Source organism: Monodon monoceros, unplaced genomic scaffold, assembly GCF_005190385.1.
Source record: "Monodon monoceros isolate NGI ecotype Baffin Bay Population unplaced genomic scaffold, NGI_Narwhal_1 Super_Scaffold_2, whole genome shotgun sequence".
Classification (NCBI taxonomy): Eukaryota; Metazoa; Chordata; class Mammalia; order Artiodactyla; family Monodontidae; genus Monodon; species Monodon monoceros.
In genome coordinates, this window is record NW_021703776.1 from 59,479,118 (window position 1) to 59,498,987 (window position 19,870).

General features: G+C 41.1%; 1 protein-coding gene across 2 annotated transcripts in view; it reads right to left on the minus strand.

Annotated features, from left to right (window-relative positions):
* Positions 1-219: 219 nt before the first annotated feature.
* NOD1 (nucleotide binding oligomerization domain containing 1) overlaps positions 220-19,870 on the minus strand; it is an 89,302-nt gene continuing 69,651 nt past the window's right edge. For both annotated transcript variants that reach the window (XM_029233229.1, XM_029233230.1), the window contains exons 9-12: positions 19,399-19,482; positions 16,906-16,989; positions 12,402-12,485; positions 220-461 (exon numbers count right to left, since the gene is read on the minus strand). In XM_029233229.1, the coding sequence (XP_029089062.1) occupies positions 389-461; positions 12,402-12,485; positions 16,906-16,989; positions 19,399-19,482 (325 nt within the window). In that variant the 3' untranslated portion in view covers positions 220-388. The remainder of the gene's footprint in view (positions 462-12,401; positions 12,486-16,905; positions 16,990-19,398; positions 19,483-19,870) is intronic.

The following is a 19,870-nucleotide window of genomic DNA, read 5'->3' on the forward strand; positions in this document are numbered from 1 at the left end:
CCAAGAAACATGGCACCAACTTTGCACCGTGTCCCCAACTCTTCATTGAATGCGGCAGTGACCGACTCACTCTCCCTGGTCTTTGGGCAGGCGTTTCTATGAGCTCAAAGTCTCATTCCTCTAATTTCAGATTAAAATAATCATGGATTAACATCTCTTCAGAGTATGTTTACAGTCACTAAAACAGCTCATACTTTTCCTGCAGAATTGTAACAGCTACTCAGGGACTCTGCCAATCAGAGTGCCCACACAGAGCTCGTTTTGCACCACGAAGGCAGGAATCCTGGAAGCTCCACCTCGGCAGACACTGGATGTTTCAGACATCCAAGACAGGCAACTGCACAGAGTCACCCCCATGGCCAAGACCCACCCACAGGAAAACATCCCCTCAGAAACAGACAATCCGCTTCTCGTCTTCAAAGACTTTGGCCTCCTCTGGCTTTATCAAGTTTCCATTTAAGCTGTTGGAGAAAAACAAAGAACACAAGTAAGTGTGAGAGACTACTACTGTATGCTCCTTCCCATTATGTGTTCCTAACACACTCTTGTGCTTCACACAACCCTGAAATTAAGGAACAGAATCGGTCCAACACTTTTTACTTTTTTCTTTTTTAAAATTGAAGTATAGTTGATTTATAGTATTGTGTTAATTTCAGGTGTATAGCATGGTGATTCAGTATTTCTGCAGATAATATTCTCTTATAGGTTATTACAAGATAATGGATATAATTCCCTGTGCTATACAGGATATTCTTGTTTGTCTATTTTATACATAGTAATTTGTATCTGTTAATCCCATACCCCTGATTTGTCCCTCTCCCCTTTGGTAACTACAAGTTTATTTTCTATATCTGTGAGTCTGTTTCTGTTTTGCATATACAAGCATTTGTATTATTTTTAGATTCCACATGTAACTGATATATAGTATTTGTTTTTCTTCCTCTGACTTATTTCAGTTAGCATAATTTTCTCTAGATCCATCCACGTTGCTGTAAATTGTAATATTTCATTCTTTTTTATGGCTGAGTAATATTCCAGTGTGTGTGTGTGTGTGTGTGTGTGTGTGTGTGTGTGTGTATCACATATTAATCCAATCATCTGTTGATGGGCACTTGGGTTGCTTCCCTGTCTTGGCTATTGTAAATAGTGCTGTTTTGAACACCAAGGTGCATGTATCTTTCCAAATTGGTGTTGTAGTTTTTTGTGGATATATACCCAGGAGTGGGATTGCTAGATGATATGGTAGTTCTATTGTTAGTTTTTTAAGGAACCTCCATACTGTTTTCCATAGTGGTTGCACCAATTTACATTCCCACCAGCAGTGTACAAGGGTTCCCTTTTTTCTACATCCTTTCCAGCATTATTTGTAGACTTTTTGATGATAGCTATTCTAACAGGCGTGAAGTGATACCTCATTGTGGTTTTGATTTGCATTTTCTAATAATTAGCGATGTTGAGCACCTTTTCATGTGCCTGTTGGCCATCTGTAAGTCTTCTCTGGTAAAATATCTGTTCAGATCGTCTACCCATTTTTTAATTGGGCTTTTTCTTTTATGTTAAATTGTATGAGCTGTTTGTATATTCTGGACATTAACCCCTTGTTGATTGCATCATTTGCAAATATTTTCTCCCATTATGTAGGTTGTCTTTTCATTTTTTCGATGGTTTCCTTTATGGTGCAAAAGCTTTTAAGTTTAATTAGGTCCCATTTGTTTATTTGTGCTTTTATTCCTTTTGCCTTAGGAGACTGACCCAAGAAAAAATATTGCTATGATTGATGTTAAAGAGTGTTCCCCCTATGTTCTCTCCTAGGAACTTTATGGTTTCCAGTCTTACATTTAGGTCTCTAAGCCATTTTGAGTTTATTTTTGTATATGATGGGAGGGAATGTTCTCATTGTTTTACATGTAGCTGACCAGTTTTATCAGCATCACTTGTTGAAGACACTGTCTTTTCTCCATTGTACTGTATATTCTTACCTCCTTTGTTGTAGATTAATTTACCATAGGTGCATGGGTTTATTTCTGGGCTCTGTATTCTGTTCCACTGATCTGTTTGTTTTTGTGCTGATACCATGCTGTTTTGATTACTGTGGCTTTGTAGTATAGTCTGAAGTCCAGGAGGGTCAGACCTCCAAGTTTGTTCTTTTTCCTCAGGATTGCTTTGGCAATTCAGGGTCTATTGTGGTTCCATATAAATTTTAGGATTATTTGTTTTAGTTCTGTGAAAAATATCATGGGTATTTTTACAGGGATGGTATTAAATCCGTAGATTGCTTTGGGCAGTATGGCCATTTTAATATTTAGTCTTCCAATCCAAGAGCATGGGATATCTTTCCATTTGTTTGAATCACCTTCAATTTCCATCATCAGTGTTCTATAGAGTATAGGTCTTTCACGAGTATAGGTCTTTCATCTCCTTGGTTAAGTTTATTCCTAGGTATTTTATTTTTCTGACATTTTAAATGGGATTTCTAAAACTTTTCTCTTTCTAATATTTCATCATCAGTGTTACAGAAACACAACCTATTTCTATATATTAATCTTGTATACTTCCACCTTGCTGAATTCATTTAGTAGTTGTAAGTTTTTGTGGGGAGACTTTAGGGTTTTCTATATAATATCATGTCATCTGCAAATAGTGACAATTTTACCTCTTCCCTTTCAATTTGGATACCTTTTATTTCTTTTTTTTTGTCTGATGTGGCTAGGACTTCCAATGCTATTTTAAATCAAAGTGGTGAGAATGGACATCTTTGTCTTGTTCCTGAATTTAGCAGAAAGGCTTTCAGCTTTTCACCATTGAGTATTATACTGGCTGTGGGTTTGTCACAAATGACCTTTATGATGTTGAAATATGTTCCCTCTATACCCACCCACTTTGATGAGAGTTTTTATCATGAATGGATGTTGAATCTTGTCAAGTGCTTTTCCTGTGTCTGTTGAGATGATCATGTGGTTTCTTTTGTCTTTCCTTTCGTTAATGCGGTGTATCACTGATTGATTTGCATATGTTGACCCATCCTTGCGTCCTGGAATAAATTCAGTTTATCATGGTGTATGATCCTTTTTATGTATTGTTGGATTTAGTTTGCTAATATTTTGTTGAGGATTTTTGCATTTATATAAAAAATATTGGCCTGTAGTTTTCTTTTTTGTAGTGTTGTCTGGTTTTGATATCAGGGTAATAGTGACCTCCTAGAATGAATTTGGGAGTGTTCCCTCCTCGTCAATTTTTTGAAATAGTTTAAGAAGGATAGGTATAAGTTCTTTATATGTTTGCTAGAATTCCTTTGTGAAGCTGTCTGGTCCTGGACTTTTGTTTGCTGAGAGTTTTGTTTGTTTGGTTTGGTTTGGTTTGAAGATTCAATTTCACTTCACTTCTAGTGATCAGTCTGTTAAAATTGCCTGTTTCTCCTTGACTCAGTCTTGGTAGGCTATATGTTTCTAGAAATTTGTCCATTTCTTCTACATTGTCCAATTTGTTAGCATATAAATGTTCATAGTATTCTCTTAGGATTTTCTGTATCTCTGTGGTATCAGTTGTTATTTCTCCTTTCATTTCTTATTTTGTTTATTTGGGTCCACTCTTTTCTTCTTGGTGAGCCTGGCTAAAGGCTTATCAATTTTATTTCTCTTTTCAAAAAACCAGCTCTTGGTTTCATTGATCTTTTCTACTTTTTCTTTTAATCTCTTTTATTTCCTCTCCAATCTTTATTATTTCCTTCCTTCTGCTGACTTTGGGCTTTGTTCTTCTTTTTCTAATTCCCTTAGGTGGTATGTTAGGTTGTTTGAGATTTTTCTTATTCTCTGAGGAAGGTCTGTATCACTATGAACTTTCCTCTTAGAACCGCTTTTGCTGCATCCCAGAGATTTTGGAAAAATGTGTTTTCATTTTCAATTGGTCTTGAGGTATTTTCTGATTTCCTCTTTGAGTTCATCATTGACCCATTGGTTTTTTAGTAGCATATTGTTTAGTCTCCACGTTTGTTGTTCTCTCATTTTTCTTTCTGTAGTTGATTTCTAGTTTCATACTATTGTGGTCAGGAAAAATGCTTGATATAATTACTATCCTCTTAAGTTTGCTGAGGCTTGTTTTGTGACCTAGTATGTGATCTATCCTAGAGAATGTTCCATAGGCACTTTAAAAGAATGTGTATTCTGCTTTTTTTGGCTGTAGTGTCCTATAGATATCAATTAAGTCCAACTGGTCTGCTGTGTCATTTAGGACCTCTACTGACTTACTGATTTTCTATCTGCATGATCTGTCCATTGTTGTAAGTAGGGTGTTAAAGTACCCCACTATTATTGTATTATTGTCAATTTCTCCCTTTATGTCTTTTAGTATCTGCTTTATGTATTTAGGTGCTCCTGTATTGGGTGTATATGTTAATGAGTGTAATATCCTCTTCTTGTATTGATTCCTTTATCATTATATAATGCCCTTCTTTGTCTTTGTTTTAGCCTTTGTTTTAGTCTATTTTGTCTAATATGAGTATTGCTCCCCCTGCTATCTTGTCATTTCCATGTGAATGAAGTTTTTTTCCATCCCCTCACTTTCACTCTGAATGTGACTTTTGCCCTGAAGTGAGTCTCTTGTAGGCAGCATATTGAAGGGTCTTGCTTTTTTATCCAGTAAGCCACCCCTTATCTTTTGATGGGAGTATTTAGTCCACTGACATTTAAGGTAATTACTGATTGGTATGTACTTATTGTCATTTTATTCCTTGTTTTCCAGTTGTTTTTGTAGTTCTTCTTTGTCCATTTCTTCTTCTTTTTGTCTCTCCCATTGTGGTTTGATGCATTTCTTTATAGTATACTTGAGTTCCTTTCTTTTTGGTTTTTTTGTATCTATTGTAGGCTTTTGATTTGTGATTACCACGGAGTTCATATATGTTGACCCATAATTATATATACTTGCTTTAAACTGATAATCATTTAAGTTCAGACACATTCTAAAAGATCTACATTTTTTACTCCTGATGTCTTATTTTATTTTTTTAACACCTTTATTGGAGTATAATTGCTTTACAATGGTGTTGGTTTCTGCTTTACAACAACAATATATATACACATGTTCCCATATTTCTTCCCTATTGAATCTCCCTGCCTCCCACCCCTCCAGGCGGTCACAAAGCACCGAGCTGATCTCCCTGTGCTATGTGGCTGCTTCCCACTAGCTATCTACCTTACGTTTGGTAGTGTATATATGTCCATGCCTCTCTCTCGCTTTGTCACAGCTCACCCTTCCCCCTCCCCATATCCTCAAGTCCATTCTCCAGTAGGTCTGTGTCTTTATTCCTGTCTTACCCCTAGGTTCTTCATGACATTTTTTTTTCTTAAATTCCATATATATGTGTTAGCATACAGTATTTGTCTTTCTCTTTCTGACTTACTTCACTCTGTATGACAGACTCTAGGTCTATCCACCTCATTACAAATAGCTCAATTTCGTTTCTTTTTATGGCTGAGTAATATTCCATTGTATATATGTGCCACATCTTCTTTATCCATTCATCCGATGATGGACACTTAGGTTGTTTCCATCTCCGGGCTATTGTAAATACAGCTGCAATGAACATTTTGGTACATGACTCTTTTTGAATTTTGGTTTTCTCAGGGTATGTGCCCAGTAGTGGGATTGCTGGGTCATATGGTAGTTCTGTTTATAGTTTTTTAAGGAACCTCCATTCTGTTCTCCACAGTGGCTGTATCAAATTACATTCCCACCAACATTGCAGGAGGGTTCCCTTTTCTCCACACCCTCTCCAGCATTTATTGTTTCTAGATTTTTTGATGGTGGCCATTCTGACTGGTGTGAGATGATATCTCATGGTAGTTTTGATTTGCATTTCTCTAATGATTAGTGATGTTGAGCATTCTTTCATGTGTTTGTTGGCAGTCTGTATATCTTCTTTGGAGAAATGTCTGTTTAGGTCTTCTGCCCATTTTCGGATTGGGTTGTTTGGTTTTTTGTTATTAACCTGCAGGAGCTGCTTATAAATTTTGGAGATTAATCCTTTGTCAGTTGCTTCATTTGCAAATATTTTCTCCCATTCTGAGGGCTGTCTTTTGGTCTTGTTTATGGTTTCCTTTGCTGTGCAAAAGCATTTAAGTTCCATTAGGTCCCATTTGTTTATTTTTGTTTTTATTTCCATTTCTCTAGGAGGTGGGTCAAAAAGGATCTTGCTGTGATTTATGTCATAGAGTGTCCTGCCTATATTTTCCTCTAAGAGTTTGATAGTTTCTGGCCTTACATCTAGGTCTTTAATCCATTTTGAGCTTATTTTTGTGTATGGTGTTAGGGAGTGATCTAATCTCATACTTTTACATGTAGCTGTCCAGTTTTCCCAGCACCACTTATTGAAGAGGCTGTCCTTTCTCCACTGTACATTCCTGCCTCTATCAAAGATAAGGTGACCATATGTGCGTGGGTTTACCTCTGGGCTTTCTATCCTGTTCCATTGATCTATCTTTCTGTTTTTGTGCCAGTACCATACTGTCTTGATTACTGTAGCTTTGTAGTATAGTCTGAAGTCAGGGAGCCTGATTCCTCCAGCTCCGTGTTTCGTTCTCAAGATTGCTTTGGCTATTCGGGGTTTTTTGTGTTTCCATACAAATAGTGAAATTTTTTGTTCTACTTCTGTGAAAAAATGCCAGTGGTAGTTTGATAGGGATTGCATTGAATCTGTAGATTGCTTTGGGTAGTAGAGTCATTTTCACAATGTTGATTCTTCCAATCCAAGAACATGGTATATCTCTCCATCTATTTGTATCATCTTTAATTTCTTTCATCAGTGTCTTATAATTTTCTGCATACAGGTCTTTTGTCTCCTTAGGCAGATTTATTCCTAGATATTTTATTCTTCTTGTTGCAGTGGTAAATGGGAGTGATTTCTTGATTTCACCTTCAGATTTTTCATCATTAGTGTATAGGAATGCCAGAGATTTGTGTGCATTAATTTTGTATCCTGCACCTTTACCAAATTCATTGATTAGCTCTAGTAGTTTTCTGGTAGCCTCTTTAGGATTCTCTATTGTATAGTATCATGTCATCTGCAAATAGTGACAGCTTTACTTCTTCTTTTCCGATTTGGATTCCTTTTATGTCCTTTTCTTCTCTGATTGCTGTGGCTAAAACTTCCAAAACTATGTTGAATCAGAGTGGTGAGAGTGGGCAACCTTGTCTTGTTCCTGATCTTAGTGGAAATGCTTTCAGTTTTTCAGCATTGAGGACGATGTTGGCTGAGATTGTCATATATGGCCTTTATTATGTTGAGGAAAGTTCCCTCTATGCCTACTTTCTGCAGGGTTTTTATCATAAATGGGTGTTGAATTTTGTCAAAAGCTTTCTCTGCATCTATTGAGATGATCATATGGTTTTTCTCCTTCAAATTGTTAATATGGTGTATCACATTGATTGATTTGCATATATTGAAGAATCCTTGCATTCCTGGAATAAACCCCACTTGATCATGGTGCATGATCCGTTTAATGTGCTGTGTTGGATTCTGTTTGCTAGTATTTTGTTGAGGATTTTTGCATCTATGTTCATCAGTGATATTGGCCTGTAGTTTTCTTTGTGACATCCTTGTCTGGTTTTGGTATCAGGGTGATGGTGGCCTCATAGAATGAGTTTGGGAGTGTTGCTCCCTCTGCTATATTTTGGAAGAGTTTGAGAAGGATAGGTGTTAGCTCTTCTCTAAATGTTTGATAGAATTCGCCTGTGAAGCCATCTGGTCCTGGGCTTTTGTTTGTTGGAAGATTTTTAATCACAGTTTCAATATCAGTGCTTGTGATTGGTCTGTTCATCTTTTCTATTTCTTCCAGATTGTCCATTTTATTGGCATAGAGTTGCTTGTAGTAATCTCTCATGATCTTTTGTATTTCTGCAGTGTCAGTTGTTACTTTTTCATTTCTAATTCTATTGATTTGAGTCTTCTCCCTTTTTTTCTTGATGAGTCTGGCTAACGGTTTATCTATTTTGTTTATCTTCTCAAAGAACCGGGTTTTAGTTTTATTGATCTTTGCTCTGATGTCATATTTTATATCTCCCTGCTTATCCCTTTACTATTTATTGTAGTTATAGTCACTTTTACAATTTTTTTATGATGATGGTTTTATTAACAAGTATATAATATACTGCATACTGTACACACGAGGACTCTACAGTACAGATTTATGTTCACAGTTTGACATTACAAAATGTCATTATTGAATTCCATCTTTTTTTTAATCCACATACTGGTTTAAGTGATCTTCAATATATGTCTTTCCTATTGTTATTTTCCCTTTCCTATAGATTCTTCTTTTCCATTTAGAGAAGACTCTTCAACATTTCTTTCAGAGTATGTTTAGTATCACTGAATTCTTTCAGGTTTTTGCTTGTCTGAGAAATTCTTCTCTCCTTATATAATCTTCTCTCCTTGATAATCTTGCTGGGTTGAGTATCCTAGGTTGTAGGTTTTTCCCCTTCAGGACTTTGACTATCATGCCACTCCTCCTAGCCTGCAAGGTTTCTGCAGAGAAATCAGATGATAGCCTTATGTGGGGGGGGGGGGGTTCCCTTGTGTATGATGCTGTTTTACACTTGCTGCCTTTAGAAGTCTAACTTTTGCCATTTTAATTATGATATGTCTTGGTGTGGGTGTGTTTGGGTTCCTCTTGTTTGGGACCCTCTGTGCTTCCTGTACCTAGATATTTATTTCCTTCTTTAGGTTTGGGAAGTTTTCAGCCATAATTTCTTCAAATACATTTTTGATTCTCTTCTCTCTTCTCGTTCTAGAAACCCTATAATGCAGATGTTGGCACATTTTATATTATCCCATAGATCTCATATGTTGCTTTCATTTTTTTTCATTTTCTGTCTGCTGTACAGATTCGACAGTTTCCATTTTTAATCTTCCAGATCATTTATGTGTTCTGTGTCATGTAGTCTGCTATTCATTGCGTTTAGGGTGCTTTGTATCTAAAATGGAATTATTTTTGGTTGGGTCTTTTTATAGTTTTTGTTAAAATGATCTGTGCTTAGATCAACTCTTTCTTCATTCAGTTAGCATTTTTATTACCAACTTTTTGAACTCATTGTTACCTCTGTTTCATTACTTTTTCAGGGGGGTTCTCTTGCTCTTTCAATTGGGAATAGTTCCTCTGCTTTTTCATTTTACTTAACTTTCTCTGTCTCAGTGAAGTTAGGTGAAACAGTTACCTACTGTGGTCTTGAAGGGGTGTTTGTTTTTATGTGGGAGTGTCCCCATGTAGACTGTGTGCCCAGTGTTTTTGGTGTGAGGACGGGTTTTGATGTGGATGCCAGTCATGTGTTCTTCAGGATGTGCTGGCCCCTATCAGCTTGATGGGGGTGTGGCTAGAATTGAAAGAGCTAGAGCCTGCACAGGGTGTGATGCAGGACTTCCTCTCTGCTCAGTGGCCATCACACAGGGCAGGGGACTGCTCATAAGTTGCTGGAGTGAATGCCCTGAGGGTTGGGCTCAAGCTGGCTCTGTTCCCTTTAAGTGTATGTTTTTCCTTCTCCCTGCACTGGGGCTTGTGCACTTACAGAGGTCCAATGGCACCACCTGTGTAGGCAGCTGCAGCTCTGCTCAGATGCAGCCCAAGGTCATGTCTTTTCCCCATTGTGGTCATCCCAGGTCTAGTGCAAGGTTGTGGTGTGGAGTGGGTGGGGCTGGAGCATTTGCTCAGCTAGCACTAGGGGTCATGGCATTATGGCTGTGGGAGTTGAAGCAGCTATGCTGCCATCAGACGTCTGGGCTGCTTCTGTAATGCTGTTTTAGTAAGTGCTAACAGTGGCTGCAGCTGCCCTACCTGGACAGTTCTCCAAGTAGCCAATGGGGCTTGTCTCCTCTGTGTGGGACACCCAGTCTGTGGCTCAACCTGCTCACCCCCCAGGGCAAGTATCCACCTGTCTGGTCTTCCTTTTCCTCTTGGTCCCCTCCCATGGGCTCTGTCCTGATGCTTTTTTTCCCATCCTCTGTGATTACATGGGAATCTTTCTTGCAGCCTTGGTTGTACAGGAATTCTTCTGCCAGTTTCCAGTTAGTTTTCCACAAGACTTGTTCCACATGTAGATGTATTTTTGATGTGTTTGTGGGGGAGGTAAGCTCCACGTCCTCTTACCCTGCCATCTTGATGACTTGTTTGATATTCACATATTAATCCTTTCCAGCTACCATCACTCTATGGACTGGGTCTCACTAAGGTAACCAATAGCCTCTATAAACCTGAACTTAAATGACAGCATCATGCCTGGCACACAAGCACTTTGTTGTTCAACAAATGAAGATGCGGTGCTTTCCCTGGGGACTCAGCAGTGACCATGACACAGGCCCTACCCTCAAGGAGCTACAGTCTAGACGAGACAGCCTCACAGGAAGCTATTACAATGGAGTGCAGTAAATGCAATACCAGGTCATTGAACATTGCTAACTTCTGTCTTTGAAGACTGAGGGACTTCAGACCTCAAGTTCTTTTTGGACAGGGACAAGGCAGAAATAAATGTCAGTACAGATAATGAGTCCAAAGCAATGGTCCAAGGTCATCTGTGCCAGTGTGGCCCCAGGCAGAGCTGCTCCCTCATCTCCACTCCCCTGCTGGCTCAACCCCTGGACAGGGCCAACACAGCCAGCACCCGAGCCCTCCTCCTTGTCCTTTTTCTGAGTCCTCCCTGACACCAATGACGCTTTCAGGCTCTGCAGAGCATGCCTTGAAGATCGACACCTGGTCCTACACAAATAGTTCCTTGTGTAGGAACAACGGTTGTCTGTTGGTAGGTGACAAAGGCCCATTTCAAGCTTGATGGACTTAAAGCAGCTGCATATCCTTACAACCGTCCTAACCAGCCCCTGAGAAGGGTGGAAGCCAGCTGTAGTCCACAGACTGTCCTGCAGCCTGGCCTCCCCTCCTCCCTGCTCCCCTCCTCTGCCTGCTGTCCTCAAACAACAGAGTCAGTAGGAAACAGGGTGGTTCTAGGAAAGGATCACAGGCTGAGGGTGGTTGGAGATTAACGCAAACTAAAATCCCACTGGCTCTCCAGTGCCTTTGAGGGCTGAGGAGCGGGCTTCGGCCTTGAAGGCGCACATGCCACAGCCTCTCCATTGGTCTGCTTGGAGCTGGGCTTTCTACTCTAGGACAGTGTTTTCAAATGTTTTTCTGACTGTGACCTCAAATAAGAACATTTTACATTGTGAACCAGTATCTGTGTATACGTACACACCCACATCTGAAATGAGATTATGAAAGAATATTTCATACTAGGCACAGAGCATTCTGGCGCTGTTTCATTTTTTAAATAATGCTGGTTTGCAACCCACCAAACCAATTTTATGATCCACTAACAAATTCTACAGCGAAATTTAAAAAGGTCAGGGAGGTAGCTGTACCTTGATCTATTGTTTTTGGCTGTGAAATTCTTCTCCCCAGTCATGAAGAAAGAACTGTAGCTAATGAGCAACTCCCCCCTGAGCTGAGGGTTTGGCTCACGGTGAGGCTGCTCCGTGGATCTTAGGGCCCACAGTGGTAGCATGAACTCCTGTGGTCTCTGTCCTCACGGGGCCCTGGCTTTGTGTCATGGTTCCCATGCAGGTCTGAGCCTCACACACTGCTGGGCTGTCTCAGGCCAGGCCTGGGGTAGATAGCAAATTCCAGAGCACTTGGGGGTCTGGATTCAGAGACACAGAGCCCTCTGTTCTCAGCTAGGTTACATCAGTACTCTGAGGCAGTCAGGGACCTTTCTGTCCAGTTAACTGCTGTTTCCCTAGCAGTTAACCCAGTGGTGTAACCATTGTCACTAATGGGTCACACACACTCCCCCACCCCCGAATATGCTACAGGCCCAGTCCTACCTCGGGGCTGTGTGTCCCGTAGGAGGCACAAGAAAGGAAATGGGGCTCAACATTGCAGCAAAGCAGAGCACATGCCTTCCTTCTGCTAGCATAACAGAAACAGGAAGTCGAAAAAGAGTACAATCAGCTCAAATACAGCCTGGAAGCCCAGAGAAGGAAAAGAACATGCTTTAAACTCTGGGCCAGCATGGCCATCTCTCAGGCTCATGAGTCCCAGAGTGATTAACTTTCAGTGGGAATCCCTTTCCCAGTCTGTCTGCCCCCGTGCAACCCAGGACAGTAGGCAGGACAGCAGGGCTGGGGAGGAGAGCCCTGACTATGGAGTCATAGTCTGGGCTGAATTTCAGCTTCTCCTCTTAGGTGTGACCTTGGTCTGGGCCTCAGTTTCTACATCTGTGAAATGGAGACAATACTACCTACATTACAGATTGTTGGAAAGATGGGAAATAAATGGACAGTGCCCTGCATTGTACATGGCACATAGTAAATGGTGCTGAGTAAATAATCGTTGTTGTTATCATTACAAGTGGTAGATCGGTCTTACCAAATCTCCATTATGCCAGTGTTCTTCTGTAATGCATCTGCCAACTGGGCAATCCCCTTGGCTGTAATCTGGTTCTGGATAAGCCTGAAAGAAGAATATATCTTTTGTATCAAGTAATACTGGATTAAATCTGCCCACTTCATTAGGGGGTTGGAAGGATATGATGAGATAAGAGACAGGGTCAGGGAAGAACTGAGCCCCCTTAAGTTTTCGATCTTGCTGAGATTGTGTTGATCAGATCCATGAAAATAAAGAACATGCTTTAAAATGTTTAATTTTTCTGATGGGCAGAAGACCTAAATAGACATTTCTCCAAAGACGACATACAGATGGCCAAGAGGCACATGAAAAAATGCTCATCATCGCTAATAATTAGAGAAATGCAAATTAAAACAATGAGGTATCACCTCACACCAGTCAGAATGGCCATCATCAAAATGTCTACAGACAATAAAAGCTGGAGAGGGTGTGGAGAAAAGGAAACCCTCCTACCCTGTCGGTGGGAATGTAAATTGGTACAGCCACTATGGAGAACAGTATGGAGGTTCCTTAAAAAACTAAAAATAGAGCTACCATATGATCCAGCAATCCCACTCCTGGGCATATATCCAGAGAAAACCATCATTCAGAAGGATACGTGCACCCCAATATTCACAGCAGCACTATTTACAATAGCCAGGACATGGAAGCAACCTAAATGTCCATCGACAGATGAATGGATAAAGAAGATATGGTATATATATATACAGTGGATTATTAGCCATAAAAAAGAATGAAATCATGCCATTTGCAGCAACATGGATGGACCCAGACATTATCATACTAAGCAAATTAAGTCATTAAGAGATAGACAAATACCATATGACATCACTTATATGTGAAATCTGAAATACGACACAAATGAACATATCTATGAAACAAAAACAGACTCACAAATAGAACAGACTTGTGGTTGCCAAGGGGGAGGGAAGGTTTGGGATTAGCAGATGCAAATTATTACATATAGGATAAACAACAAGGTCCTTCTGTATAGCACAGGGGACTGTATTCAAAATCCTGTGATAAACCATAATGGAAAAGAATATATATATGTATAACTGAGTTACTTTCCTGTACAGCAGAAATTAAATACAACACTGTAAATCAACTATACTTAAGTAAAATTGTTTTAAATGTTTAACTTTTCTGTGTATTTTTATAGTGAGCATAATATATCTGTATATTCATATGTAGGTAATTTAATACATGAACATATATGTATGCATGTGTGCTTGACATTTTTCACTGCAGGGGTGCCCAATCAAAAATGTTTGGAGACTACCAGTCTGAACAACAAATTCTAAGGAACACATCTGGGGAACAGGCAGTCTGATGTCTCCTTCCAGATGGCTGGAGAAAGGCAAGGCAGTTTTTAAAGTTAAGTATTTTTTAAAGAGCTGGCCCTTCTCTTCTTTGGGGGAAACAAAGGCTTCCAAGATGGTACCATGTCCTCTCCAACATCTGAGAGGGAGGGAGGAAGAACAGTTCTGCTGCTACTCATGGGTCCCAGTGGAAAAGTATCAATAATGGGGCTTCTAAGAGTATACCCCATTATGTTGGGTGGCATTGATTCTAATGAAACAAAGATTTCAGATATAGCTGGGAAGCCTGGGCAATTCCCAAATTGCTCCCCTGGGAAGCCATGCGTCTAACCCACCCAGGAAAGAGCAGCACAAGTCAGTGATACGCCTGTGCTTCATCACAGGTTCATTCCTCACCCCCCAGCTATTTGTAGCATAAGGCTACTACTGAACTTGACCTTTAGAAATTCTGGGCACTGATCCAAGAAGGTAGCTGTGTACCAGCAAGATAATGACCTATATTACTGTGACTAATGAGATTATAGAAATTAAGCCCGTCCCTTAAGGAGGCAGTATAGCATTGTGGTTAAAAGCTCTCCTCGTATACATACACCCACTCCCCACTTCTCAGCTGCAGATCCTTGAAGAAATAAGCTTTCTATTCCTCAGCTGCCTGATCTATAAAATGGGAATAACTATAAGAGAACCCCGCTACCCTGGGTGTGTGAGATTTCAGTAGGAGGATGTGTATGAAGTAGGAGGATGTGTATGAAGTAGTTCTCATCATTTCTACCACGGCGCCCAGGGGAAGGGAACTCTTGTCACCATTCCTGCCCAAGCACACAGGACTCGGTGGCTGTGCTGCAGCCAGGACCCAGTGATTCCCCACCACATCTCTCAAAGACTGGGGCCCCTGGGCCAAGTGGCAGAGGTGAGACCTTCTGGTAAGTACAACCACAGTGTGACTTGGACATTTTTGCAAAAGGAGCAAAAATAGAACCTGGAAGTGGGCACTGAGTTCTGCATTCAGTTAAATTCTGCTGTTTCCTAATCACCCCTTCCACAGTTGCAAACACTGGCACCACCTACACCTTGCTGGGGGGAGGGTGAGCTGCCTGAAGCCTAGACCTGGCAAGAGGCTGGGTAGGAGGAGAAGTAAAAAGCCTGGCAGTGCCAGGTACATATGCCCACTGGCTACCTTCACTGTAGCCAGTGTAGTCTGTACTGGCACCAAGAGCTAAGACTCTCTAGCCCTGTTCTAGCTCTGTTCTTGTGGAGGGGCTGGCCTGACACCTAGGGAAGGGCATAAAAGAACGTCTACAGGTCAGAAAGAAAAGGAGTAAAACCAAAAAAAACCAGATGTAAAAGTAGCACACTCTGGGGTTTTTTGTTTTTACAGAATTGACATGGTGATCTAAAATTCACATGGAAATGCTAGAGACCCAGAATAGTCAAAACAATATTGAGAAAGAAGAACAAAGTTGGAAGACCCACATTTCCTGGTTTCAAAACTTACTACAATAATCAGGACCGTGTGGTCCTGGCATGATGATAAACACATGGCTCAATGAACTAGAATAGAAGGTCCAGAAATAAACTCACACATTTATGGTCAACTGATTTTTGACAAAAGCATCAGGGCCATTCAAAATGGAAAGAGACTTTTCAACACGTGGTGCTGGGACAACTGGATATCTACATGCAATAATATGAAGCTGGACCCCTAACACCTCATACCATACACAGAAATGAACTCCAAATGGATCAAAGACCTAAATGTAAGAGCAAAACTATAACACTTAAAGGAATCTTTGGGACCTTGGATTAGCCAATGATTTCTTACTAAGATACCTAAAGCACAGGCAACTAAACAAAAAATAGATAAATTGGACTTTATCAAAATTAAATACTTTGGTGCTTCAAAGGTCACTCTCAAGAAAGTGAAAAACCTCACAGAAAGAGAGGAAATATTTGCAAATCTCGTATCTAGTAAATGTCTAGCACCCAGAATATATAAAGAACTCTAACAACTCAGCAATTAAAAGGCCTATAACCCAATTTACAAATGGACAAAGGATGTGGAGACAGTTCTCTAAAGAAGGTACACAAATGGCCAATATGCACATGAAAAGACACCCAACACTGTTAGCAGTCAGGGAAATGCAAATCAAAACCATGATGAGGGCTTCCCTGGTGGCGCAGTGGCTGAGAGTCCACCTGCCGATGCAGGGGACACGGGTTCGTGCCCCGGTCCGGGAAGATCCCACGTGCCGCAGAGCAGCTGGGCCCATAAGCCATGGCCGCTGAGCCTGTGCATCCGGAGCCTGTGCTCCGCAACGGGAGAGGCCACAACAGTGAGAGGCCCGCGTACCACAAAAAAAAAAAACAAAAAAAAAAACATGATGAGATACCACTTCACACCCACTAGGATGGCATTACCCAAAAAAGACAGACAATAGCAAGTGTTGGTGAGGACATGGAGAAATGGGGACTTTCATACATGACTGGTGGAAATGTAAATAGCACAACCACTTTGAAAAACAGTTTGGCATTTAACACAGAGTGACCATATGACCCAGCAATTCTATTCCTAAGTATATACCCAAGAGAAATGAAAACATGTTCACATACAAACACATGCGCGAATGTTCACAGTAGCATTATTCATAATAGTCATAAAGTAAAAACGACCCAAATGTCCACCAACTGAAGAATGGACAAACAAAACATGGACTGTCCATACAATGGAATATCATTCAGCCATAAAAAGCAATGGAGTACTGATATATGCTACAATGTAGGTGAACCTTGAAAACTTTTGCTAGTGAAAGAACATAGAAACAAAAGGTCATATATTGTATGACTGCATTTCTATGAAATGCTCAGAATAGGCAAATCCATAGAGACTGGAAGTAGATTAGCAGGTGCCAGGGACTAAGGGAGGAGAAGGATGGGGAGTGATTACTTAACGTGTACAGGTTTCTGGCGGGTAGGGGAGGTGGGTAGTTTTGTAAAATGTTCTAAAACCAGATAGTGGTGATGGTTGCACAACCTTATAAATATGCTAAAAACCACTGAACTGTACACTTAAAAAGTGTGACTTTATGATATGCGAATCTCAAAAAATATTTTTTTAAAAAGCACAGTGTTTAAATCTGAATTACCATAAATGTTTCAACGTCTGGTTGACTTTCAACATCTCTGCCAAGCTCTCTGCCACTTCATCGTCAAGTTCATTTTTGGTGAGCCTGGAAAAGAAAGGAAGTGTCGACTCAGGACAGCGCTACCTGGCACCCACTCTCCACTGAGTCCACAGAAGCGAGATCCCAGCCCCAGCGTCTGCAGCTTACGCAGCTCATCACTTGCTGAGAACCCAGCAAACAGCCAGGCTCCAAGCCAGCCTCTGAGCCCCAGAGACAATAAACGGAGGTTCATTTCTAGTGCAAACCCTTCACCCAAGCTCCTACTTCTTAGCCCTGCTGCTGCGGGGGGAGCCCATACTCCCTCCCCATCCTTGCTGAGCCCTCAGATCTCTCAGAAGACGGGCCCACAGAAAGCGAGGGGCCAGTGCCTGCTTCTCGGGTCTCCAGCCGTTAAGATCCCTTGAACACCACGGACAGTGTGTTACTAAACTCAGTCAGGTGAAGACCTAGAAAAGCCTGCCGACTGCACGTTACAATGTGTTCATCACTTTGCTCCGAGGCCACTTATGAAGGACCCGAGTTCTGTGACTGAAAGTTCAGGAAGTCTCTCAGTTGTTCGTAAAAGCAGGAAGCGGTCTGGATAAAGTACAGAGGGCTTAGAAGTTCCTGGTTGTAAAGAGAATTAAGCCCTGTTGTGCCAGTGGATGAAAGAATAAATAAGGAAGGAGAAATGAATATAAAGAACATTTAAAAAATCATTCCTTGAAGGGCAATTTGGTAGTGTCTATCCACACTTTAAATGTGTTTCACTTTGGGCCAACAATTCAACGTCTAGAAATCCACCCTGTGGTGTGCAAAGACATTACACACAGGTTCTATACATGCAGTATTGGTTGCAGTCTTTTCGGTCATAATGTAAGATGTGAACAAATTTCAGTATCAGTAGAGGCAGCCAGCAAAATACATTGTGAGTGTACATTCAAGGGACACTGTGCAACCATTAGAGAGAATGAGGTAGGATAAAGAAAGAGGCAGAAGAGCATGGGGCTCAAGATGCTCTGAGCCAGACATGCCGGCTGGCAATGGCTTACTAGCAGGGCGACCACAGCACGTGGTTGAACTTCTCTGGGCCTGAGTTTTCTCACCAGCAAATGTGAACAGTAATGGTACAGCCCTCATAACACAGTTGTGAGAATGAGTTAATACATGGAAAAGGCTGAGAACAATGTGTGATGTACAGTGAGTACTCAAGAGATTTTGGGGATTGACATTATTATTATCCCCCTAGACCTGTGGTTCTCAACTGGGGTGACTTCTCCAGGGGACACTTGCCAATGTCTGGAGACAATTTCGACTGTCACAATTAGGGGTTACTACTGGTATCTAATGGGTAGAGGCCAGGGATTCTGCTAAACATCTTACAATGCACAGGACAGCCTCTCAACAAAAAAGAATTATTTGGACCCAAATGCCAACAGTGTTGAGATTGAGAAACCCTGACATAAAAGGAAGGACATGTCAAATATGTACAATATATGGCTGAGATATTTTTTTTAAGTCACTTGCTAAATACTATTCAGTTTCATAAGAAAAGCAATATTTATTTGAATATACATTCAAATGCTAGAAGTAAAAGATTATATTTAGAAAGCATGAGGGAGGAGGTTCTTTCACTTCCTACTTTCCCAACTTCAGTGTATTATATTTTTTTCAAAAAAGTATGTATTACTTTTCAAAATCTTTTAAAAGATTTTTTTGAGGGGAAAAGGAAAATGCACTTACTGGCCAGCAGGTCTAGTATCTGAATTCTCATAATGACGACATTTTCATTAACTAATTTAGCCAATACCTCATGAGGAGGATACAGAGACATGTAATATAACTTCCTTTCCCGGAAGCAATTTATGATACAGGCAAGTAAATAAATAAAAATACAGTAAATGACCGAAAAAAGGAACAACCAAAAGAAAGAAAAAAAGCATCACTTATCAGAAGGTAACACACAGTTAACTAGTGGCCCTGGAGTGCAGAGAGGGAGCGAGGGCTGTGGGCTTCCCGTGACAGGTGAGCTGGAGCATGAAGGCCAAGTCCTGATGTGACTACCTGGGGACAGAGGAGGCTGCACGGGGGGTAGGCAGTTTAAGAGGAAGAAGGGAGAAAGTTCTGAGACAAGTGAATGAAAGTTGGACTCCTCAAGGCATATCTGAGGGTGTTCCGAGGATATCCTGACAGAATAGCTAGCCTTCTGGTTTTCCTGAGGCCTAGGGTAGGCAAAGAAGGCTAAGGTCTCAAACTCATGTTCCTGGGACCCATTCCACCCATTCTGTACTTGTTTGTGCTTCTGGGAATGGCTATTTTCTTCTCCAGGAGGAAATGAAATTATAAACCTTCCTTTGAGGAAAGGCCTAGAGCCTTTACAATGGAGAGGCACTCTTTCAGTTAAGATTCCAGGCTGTGCACAGTCTTTGGAAAAATCCCTGAGACCCAACCGTTCAAAATGACTCTGGTCATTACCAGAATATTCTCAGAGACGCATTCTGCTGCAGGGCCCATGCGAGCCTCTTTCCTCCTTCTGTAGAAATGCCATTGAATGCAAGACTAGGAAGGAAAAACATTTGGGGTAGGTTATTAAAAACACGTCTACATTTGGCTTTGGTTTCAGCAACTAAACAGCTGGCAAGACTCCACCTGGACGTGGTTCCTGCCTGGGCTGATTTGAAGCAGGAAGCGTAAGTGCCAGCCTCACCAGCAGCCACTCAGCCTTTGCCGCTCCAGAGCCCAGGACGAGGCCAATCACCAGACTGCTCAAGGAGAGGCCAGACAGGAAACGGAACATGGCAAGACCTGGTCACACGGGCTGAGGACGCCTGGCGAGCTCTGCTTCGGAGGCTGACACCTTACAGGCGCCTGTCGGTGAGGCCTGGAGAAGTTTCCTCTGTTCTTGTATGGAAGGAACTCTGCTACTGCCCCCACCATATTTAACCCT